Source organism: Chamaea fasciata, unplaced genomic scaffold (genome assembly GCF_029207755.1).
Source record: "Chamaea fasciata isolate MVZ Bird 193981 ecotype frontalis unplaced genomic scaffold, bChaFas1.0.hap1 SCAF_2, whole genome shotgun sequence".
NCBI classification, from domain to species: domain Eukaryota; kingdom Metazoa; phylum Chordata; class Aves; order Passeriformes; family Sylviidae; genus Chamaea; species Chamaea fasciata.
The window spans coordinates 87,674,853-87,683,856 of NW_027094087.1; the positions used below are offsets into that span (position 1 = coordinate 87,674,853).

A 9,004-nucleotide genomic window follows, 5' to 3' on the forward strand; every position below is an offset into this window, starting at 1 on the left:
ATCCAGCCCGGTACTGGCGTCGTTATTACTGTCGTTATTAATGTTGTTATTAATTATTAGGGCCCGCGCTCGCCCCTGCCCGAGCGGCGACGGCGGGAGAGCTCCGAGGTGCGTGTGTCCGCCGGGCAGGAAGAGTTAAGAGGCGGAGGGAGGGAGGGAGGGAGGGAGGGAGGAGGAAGGAGGAAGGGGAGAGGGAGGAGGGATGGAGGCAAGGGGGGGGGCAACTTCCATCTCCGACGCCACTTCGCCTAAATTAAAAAGCAGCCAATCGGAACGGCCGGAAGGGGGGCCGCGCGGCCGGCGGCGCGCTGTCCGTCACGGGGCGCACAGCCAATCGGCGGGGGCGGCGGCGGCCGCTTCCTCGCGGCGGGGCCGGGCGCTGGCGGCGCGGGCGGCGGCGGGAGGGAGGGAGGAGAGGAGAGGAGAGGGAGGGTGGGACGGACGGGAGGGAGGGAGGGAGGAGGGCGCGGGCGCGGGCACGGCCCGGGAGAGAGAGGCGGGGAGAGGCGAGCGGCGGGACTCCGGCACCGCCAGTGCGCGCTGCCAGCCCGGCAGCCAACTTCCCCGCTGGAGTTAGTGTATAAAGGATACCATATATGCACACACACATACACACACCTCTCCAGCAAGGCGCTCCTCCTCCGCCTCCTCCCTCGACCAACTGCTGGAATTAAAATAAAAAGCAAAACAAACACAACCAAAAAAAAAAAAAAACCAACAAAAAAAACCAAAAAGACAACAAACCAAGCGAGAGAGAGAGCGGGAGAGGGAAAGAAACAATTCGCGAGGTAACGAGAAATTTCAACTTTTTAAATTTCTTTTTTACTTCTTTTTTTTTTTTTTTTTTTTCCGACCGCCTAAAGGAAAGGTAGAAAAAAATGTCTTATCCAGAGCGTGACTCTAGCAAGAAGGCTCCGGCAGGACTCTTGTTTCAAAGGGGACAAAGTGCTTCAGCAACAGCACAACTTTGAGAAATGCATCATCACCACCATCACCACCATCATCATCACAGGAAGTTTTCTTAGGACACCAACAAAACTTGCAAATAACAGAGCAAAAGGAGATCGAGGAACCGAGGAGAGAAAGACAGAGAGAGAGGCAGAAAAAAAGGAAAATATACCCACACACAAAGCCTTAAAGGAAGAAGAGAAGGAAAAGTTTCACTCTGAGAGGGGAAGGCTGAGAGGAGGAGATGTACTCCTAGGGGAGCGGAGGGGAGAAGGCACGGGGGCTTTTTGATCCCCCCCCCCTCTTTTTCGCTTTTTAGCCTTTGTTTGGTTTCCTCCCTGCGAGCAGCAAACCCGGGCGAGAAGAAGGCGGAGGAAAACTACATGTACAGCTAAATATTTCTCTTTTTTTGGGGAAAAAAAAAAAAGGCTAAAAAAATATAAAAGGCGAAGCGAGAGCCGGCGACCGCAACGAGCGCGCCGCGGAGCGGAGGCAGGACGGCCGGCGGACGGGCGGAGGAGAGCGCGCAGCGGAGCGCTAGCAGGTGAACCCCGCGCCCCGGCGCCCCGGCGAGGCTGGGAAGGCGGCGGCGGCGGCGGCGGCGCGGGCGGCGGCCCCGGCAGCGGCCCCGGCAGCGCCGGGCAAGGGCGCTCGCGGCGGGCGCCCGGCAGCCGGCGGCGGCGGCGCAGCGGCGGCTGCGGCGCGGCGGGGGCGAGCGGCGGGCGGCGGGCGCGGGATGGCCGCGGCCACCTCTAACCCCTACCTCCCCGGCAACGGCATCCTGGCGGCCGGCTCCATCGTCCACGCGGACTCGGGCGGCGGCGGCGGCGGCGGTGGCGGCGGCATGCAGCCGGGGAGCGTGGCCGTCACCTCGGTGGCGGGCGGCTACCGCGGCGACCCGGCGGCCAAGATGGTCCAGAGCGACTTCATGCCGGGCGCCATGGCCGCCAGCAACGGCGGCCATATGCTGAGCCATGCCCACCAGTGGGTGACAGCCCTGCCCCACGCCGCCGCCGCCGCCGCCGCCGCCGCCGCCGCTGCCGCCGAAGCGGGCTCGCCCTGGTCCGGCAGCCCCGTGGGCATGACGGGCAGCCCCCAGCAGCCGCCGCCGCCGCCCGACGTCAAGGGCAGCGGCGGACGCGACGACCTGCACTCGGGCGCGGCGCTGCACCACCGGCCGCCCCACCTGGGCCCCCCGCACCAGGGGCACCCGGCGGCCTGGGGGGCGGCGGCGGCCGCCCACCTACCCTCCATGGCCGGCGGGCAGCAGCAGCAGCAGTCGCTCCTCTACTCGCAGCCCGGGGGTTTCACGGTGAACGGCATGTTGAGCCCCCCCCCCGGCGGTCAGAGCCTGGTGCACCCGGGGCTCGTGCGCGGCGAGACGCCGGAGCTGGGCGAGCACCCCGGGCATCACCATCACCACCACCACCAGCACCCCGGGCACCACCCGCCGCACCACGGCGGCGTCAACAGCCACGACCCGCACTCGGACGAGGACACGCCGACCTCCGACGACCTGGAGCAGTTCGCCAAGCAGTTCAAGCAGCGGCGGATTAAGCTGGGCTTCACCCAGGCCGACGTGGGGCTGGCGCTGGGCACCCTCTACGGCAACGTCTTCTCGCAGACCACCATCTGCCGCTTCGAGGCCCTACAGCTCAGCTTCAAGAACATGTGCAAGCTGAAGCCTTTGTTGAACAAGTGGCTGGAGGAAGCCGACTCTTCCACGGGCAGTCCCACCAGCATCGACAAGATCGCCGCCCAGGGCAGGAAGAGGAAGAAGCGGACCTCCATCGAGGTGAGTGTCAAGGGGGCCTTGGAGAGCCACTTTCTGAAATGCCCCAAGCCCTCCGCCCAGGAGATTACGAACCTAGCGGACAGCCTGCAGCTGGAGAAGGAGGTGGTCAGGGTTTGGTTTTGCAATCGGAGGCAGAAAGAGAAACGGATGACCCCCCCGGGGATCCAGCAGCAGACCCCCGACGATGTCTACTCCCAGGTCGGCACCGTCAACTCCGACACGCCGCCCCCTCACCACGGACTGCAGACCAGCGTGCAGTGAGGGGCACCGCGGGCGGGCCGGGCAGCGCGGGCCAGGCCGGGCCGGGCACCGCCGCCGGCACCGCCACCGGCTCCGGCACCGGCTCCGGCACCGCCGCGCACAGCCGCACGCTCACACAGACACACGCGCGCACACACAGACACACACACACACACGATCCAGGCTCGTTCAGACTGCTTGTGTTTATATATATATGGATATATGCGTGCATCTATATATATATAAGATCGATACCAATAGGGAGCGGTGGAGAAGGTCGATCCGAGCGAGAGCGTTTAGACCGTGTTGGGAAAACGGGGTGGAGATGCATAATGCACCAAAACTGCAGATGTGCCGGGGGGTTGGTTGGTTGGTTGTGGGGAAAGGGCTTGGGGGTGGGCTGGGGCTTTTTTAATTTTATTTTTAGTTTTATTTTTCTCCAAATTATCCCCTTCTCGCAGTAAGGAACACCACTGTCTGCGCTTCTTCTCTCCCCTCCTCCCTCCTCCCCCCCCCCCGCACTCTTCCCCCCATCCCCAAAAGGGCTCTCTTCTATGAATCACAGAAACTTTTTTTCCTCCTTTCTCTCTCCCTCTTTTTTTTTTTTTTTTCAATGGGAGCAATCAAAAAAAAGGGAAGCAGAAGAAAATTAATCTGTTTAGTCAGAGGGTGCCTGCTGCATTCCAGCACCCTGTTTTTCTTGGCCAAACCGTAGAATTTTGGTGCAAGGCAGACATCCACTCTGAAAACATATATATCTATATATCTATATACTCTGCAAGATGAAAGGGTCCACTTTCTCCAGAAAAAAAATTATGCACACAGCACTAAAAACAAGCAGGCTGAATAGGGAAGCAAATACATATATATATATTTATCTATATATATAGGTATAGCTATAGAACAAAAATTTGGAAATAAATGCCCGCACGCGGAGAAAACTGACCCTGAGGAGAAAGGGGGGAGGGACAGACGCCAGGGGGAGGGTGAGAGAGGGAGAGGTTGTTGGTCCCTAAAGTTCGAGCTCTGTAGAAGGACTTTGCATGAATTAAAGGAACCAGGGAAAGAAAGGGAAATAATTTAGGGCTGTCAAAGTCCTGCTCCTGACGGCTGCCAATCATCATGGAAGAGTCATAAAAAAATCCACTGCTAATATTTTTTTTATTAATATTTTTATTTTTTATTTCTGGACTGATTCAGATAAAGGGATTTAGAAGGACTGAGCATCTGCAGCTGCACTTATCTGAACTTCTCCTCTCCTAAATCCGTTGCCAACTTTGATTGAATGGGTGCTGTGGATGTGATTATATAATACTGCCATTTCCAAGCAGTGTTTTTGGTAGGTTTTAATAAACAGACTTTTCAAAAAGACGGCAATATAGAATTGTTAGATCCGTTGTTGATCTAAAAAAAAAATTTGCTTTATATTTTCATTAAATGACTTCTTTTAATATTTTATTCAGAATACCTATGAACTGCTGCAAAACGGTAATTTATTTTTTCCCCAGATCTTGTATTACGTGTTTTTTTCAGACGAGCACAAATCAAAATGAAATGAAAATATGGACAGTTGTTAGGTAATAAGGGTATCTTTTGATGTGATAATTTGATTGTAATTTAATTTGAGTAGTGATTCCGTAAGAGCTGATTGAGAAAATAAATTTGTTAGAATGAAATAGTCTGTGTCTGATGCATAAACACTGTGTCGAAAAAAAAAAAAAAAAGTTGTCTGAAGGGACATACTGCTAAAGTGAGAGGAATACCGAGGGTCCGACCTGCCGGCTGCACGGCCTGTGCTCCCCGGCAGTGCCCCTGCCTCACCCCTGCTGCTGCTTGCCCGACGCGGGGCACTCCCCCTGCCCGCCTCTCCGCCGAGCCCGTGTCCGCGATCCCTTCCATCAGCTCCGGGGACCCTGTGTCACCGGAAGGACGGCGAGATTAGAGCTCACCAAATGCCACCTTCTCCCCGAAAGGGCTGTGGCGCCTCGCTTCAGGCTGGCACTCGGGCGCCGGCGATACCTGAGCGCGTCCTCAGGTCCCGCGTGGCCGGTGCTAAGAGGGATGTTTCCAAAAGTTCATTCTTGTTTCCTCTCTTTCCAAACTGAGGCTAGACTGGGGGGGGGGGGGGGGGGGGGGGGGGGAAGTGCGGGGGGAGCAAAGAGGGAGAAGGGAAGCTGAGCTATAATTTATTTTTACTCATTTTATGTATGTATTAATATTTGTATTTAATTTATCTTTATAATTTAAGGAAAAGGTACGTTTATTTTTTTTTCCTGATCGAATATGTAGAATAATACTTTCAGCATCCTATGTGCGGTCTGCCTAGTTCACCGTTTCTGTTGTTGCTCTTACTGTGGCTGTTGTTGTTGTTTTAGGGTTTTTCTGTGGGGTGTGAAGTGGTCTAGTTTTCTCCTCCACTTTGCCAATGCGCTGCCATGCCTTCTTTGCAAACACGCGCGTGTCAGTAACGTTGGAGATGCCAATAGATGCACTAGCTGACCTGTCATATTTATCCACTAGAATTTATTGCAGTGTAGGCACAAGTGAATGACCGCCTCAACTCTCTTCATTTTGCAGCGGGGAGGTTGTGGGAAGTAGAGAGATGCATCTAACGCATCCACCCGCCCCCACTGGTAGTCTACTGGAGAATAAGGTTTTCTTTTACGATCCAGCTCGTCTGTGGCTCCTTCCTCACCTTCCTCTTCCTCCCCTCCTCCGCGCCCCCTCCCTTCTGCCTTGCTTCTCTACGTGCTATTGAGGCAGGGGTTAAACCCCCAGAAAACTGCTGTAGGAACAACAAGCATTTCTTCCTTTCAGATAGGCCTTGTGTCAGTCCATAAATCAAAGCCAACCTGGGAGCCGCGCACCGGGATGCATTATTTTAACACCAGCTCGTAGTAAATATCACCGTCGGTTTGATTTGTGAAATCCGAAAGGCCCTACTGACACGGAGGAAATGGGGGGGGGGGGGGGGGGGGAAGAAGCCAACCCAACAAAGGGAAGGAGAACCCGAAAGGGTAAAGGACGCTATTTCTTTTGTTCGTTTTAGCAGAAGCTGCTGGCTGATTTTGCAGCTGGGGAGGGAAGAAGGGCCGGGCGGGAGCCGGCGTGCAGGCGGCCCCGGCCGGGCTCCCCTCCGGGGGCCGGGTACCACTGACACGTGAGGTGGGATCCTGTTTTCACACACGAAGGGGAGCAGTTGTATTAGCCGCGGAGAAAGTCTATTTAAATTTCGGAGCGGTATTTGGTTACTCGATTTGGATGGCAACAAAGAGCTAACGTTAGGCTTCACGCTGGTTTCTATTAAAAGGCAACCTTTGCGGGTTGCTGCCTCCGAAAAGCTGGGGGTTAGGCTGGAGGAGTAACGTGTGGTCGGAGGGACCGGCAAAATGTGCCCGTTCCGTGGACTTGTTATGCACAAAAAGTGAGGCCATGGGCGCTTCCCCCTCCGCCCCTCCGCCCCTCCGCCCCCTCCCCCGCCCCCGAGAAACTGAATCCTTTGAATGTATTTAGGAATTTCAGGGTTGTGAGTCTCTGAGATAGCAAGAGGTAGATAATAAGTGAGAGGGTTTGCGCTAGGGGTTATATTGTTACACGTGTAAATAATGAAAATATTGTTATATATCGCCAGATCTCTTAATGAATTTAGTAATTGTATTCATTTATAATATCAGTGTTCTGTGCTTGGTAATAGAGTCGGCATCGTTTTCCTTACTCTTTTTTTTTCTTTCTTTATTACTTTTTTTTTTTTTCCCTGCCTAAAGGAAAGCCAAACGTTTTACAAAGTTATGTTTGATCAGACTGGGTAATCCCGAGATGTGATTATTTATAGTTTACATTTTCATATCCTGTGGTCCTCTATTACGCCCCAGTCTTCTCACTCACATCCCATCTTTTCCCTGTCGAGTCTGTACACAATAAATCATTTTCAGGTGTATTTAAAATAGTCATGTCACTGCTGTTGGTCTGAGTATTTTCCGAAATTTAGCAGAGAGCTCTACTTTGGTATAAAAACGCAGCAGTTCCTATCAGAAAGTGATCTTTGCAGAATCCTGATGCTTTAATGTAGTGACTCGTGTTTGCACATTACAATGCTCATAACTTGTTTTGTATGAATGGTTTTAAATGGAACGTTTAGAGAATAATTGGTTCTAATATGAAATGCAGTATATACTATTGATAATTTTATCAATAAGTGTACTATTTTAAATAACTTTAACAATTAAATTTGGGTTTTTTTAAATTATATATTTGTAAAATATTTATCCTGTTGAGAGCAACAATACATTGTTGTATTTATTCGTTTATTTTTGTAATAAATTATCAACATCTTCAAGCTACAGCAAAATCGATACTTCTATATACTTATACAGGGATACATTTCTGAAGCACAGAGATGCACATTCCGATTTGGAAGCGAGTGTAAAGATTACCTCTGTAACTGGCAAGCTGCAGGACCAAACTGTAGGCGTGAGCTTCTTCGCCACATGTACTTTAGTTTGCTTAAGTTCCAGGGTAATTAATCAAACTCTAAAAGGGATGCAACAAGTCCCGACCTTGGAGGCAGGCGTGGGGCGAGCGCTCGAGGACAGGGACTCATTTTGCTAATGCCAGACTTGGCGAAGAGTTTAGTTGCCTCTGGCGAGAGGGATGGGTGGCTGGATGGAGCGATCGGAGGAGAGGCAGGGAGGTGGTTATTGCCCCATCGGTGTTTTCAGTTGCAGTTTGGCACAATGGAGCGGGCGCAGCCTTCAATAGGCGGCGGGAGCGAGGGGAGAGGAGGGCGGCGAGCGGCCCCGCAGTGTCAATGACACAGCAGTAGGGAGTTCTTTGGTTGAGAGGCTTTGGCGACACAAAAAGCTAAGGGGTGAAGGCCGAACGGTGGAAGGTTCGCCGCCCATCCCGTCCTACCCGACACCAAAGGAGCAGCCGGGTCCGCGGTGGTGCCCACCACGGGGCCTCGCCCTCGGGGCTGCGAAGGGACTTGCGTCCCCCTCACCCCTCCCCAGCCCGGGATGGCTGCGGCGGGGTCCGGGCCGCGCCTCGCGTCGGGAAACGCTGGTGCCGCGTTCCCCCACTCGTGGAAGGCCGGGCCGGGGCAGCGCCGACGGGGCGGCCGCCGCTGCCCGTCTGCCCTCCGTCCCCGGCGGGCCGGCCCGGGGCGGCGGGCGGCCCGGGGGAGCCGGCGGGCGGGCGGCGCGGTGCCGCGGCGGCAGCTGCCGCGGGTCCCACAAGTTGTTTTCCTCGTGGCGACCATTCAGCAAAACGCAGGATCCTTTCTCCAAGATTTAAATTTCGCGGATGAATTACCATACAGCGGTTGCTTAGCAACTAAATTCAAGCCGGGCTAAGAATATGCAAGCTTTTTGTATTCTCATTAATAAAAATGCCACTCTGACACAGCAACCTGACTTTGGATCACTGCAACTTCTGTAAAAGCCATAGGAGAATACAAACCGGCTCCTCCATTTAATTACAGATCAGAGTGGCTTGAAATGTGATGTTTTGTTAATCTATCTTCCTAAAAGCGATGTAAAAAATAACGGCTTTTCAAGAGCAGTGGAAAACTACTTTTTTAATGGAGCTGTCTCCTGGTGCTACTGATGGCTGCAAAGCAAAACCTTTTTTTTTTTTTTTTTAAGTCATACTTTCAAGTAGCATCCCCCCCTTCCGTTTTGAGTTTCCTGAAATTTAAAAAAAAAAAAATTAAGACATTTGGAGCCGCAGGGGAAAAAAAATAAAAATAAATAAGCTGCAGCCGATTAGCGCATTAGAGAGGAGAGCGTTGCTCGGGAAAGGGAAGAGGGGATTAAAAATGTCAAGGTGCAGCCCCTGCCAGGCACAGACCCACGATGCGGGATACAGTCTGTCCTTGCTCCGAAGCAGGAGTCTCTTGTGCAGAAATGGCTCTTTTTGGCATAGTGCGTGGGTACATCGGCTGGGGAGGGCGGGGGAAAAGCCTTCAGGGACACCTTGTTGAATGTTTCTCTCCAAAATTTATTTCCCCTTCTGCTAACATTT

General features: G+C 53.3%; 1 protein-coding gene across 1 annotated transcript; it reads left to right on the plus strand.

Annotated features, from left to right (window-relative positions):
• Positions 1-1,669: 1,669 nt before the first annotated feature.
• POU3F3 (POU class 3 homeobox 3) lies at positions 1,670-5,083 on the plus strand. The gene has a single exon (XM_066176630.1). It carries the CDS (start codon positions 1,685-1,687, stop codon positions 3,002-3,004), a length of 1,320 nt encoding a protein of 439 aa, XP_066032727.1. The 5' UTR covers positions 1,670-1,684; the 3' UTR covers positions 3,005-5,083.
• The last annotated feature ends 3,921 nt before the right edge of the window (positions 5,084-9,004 follow it).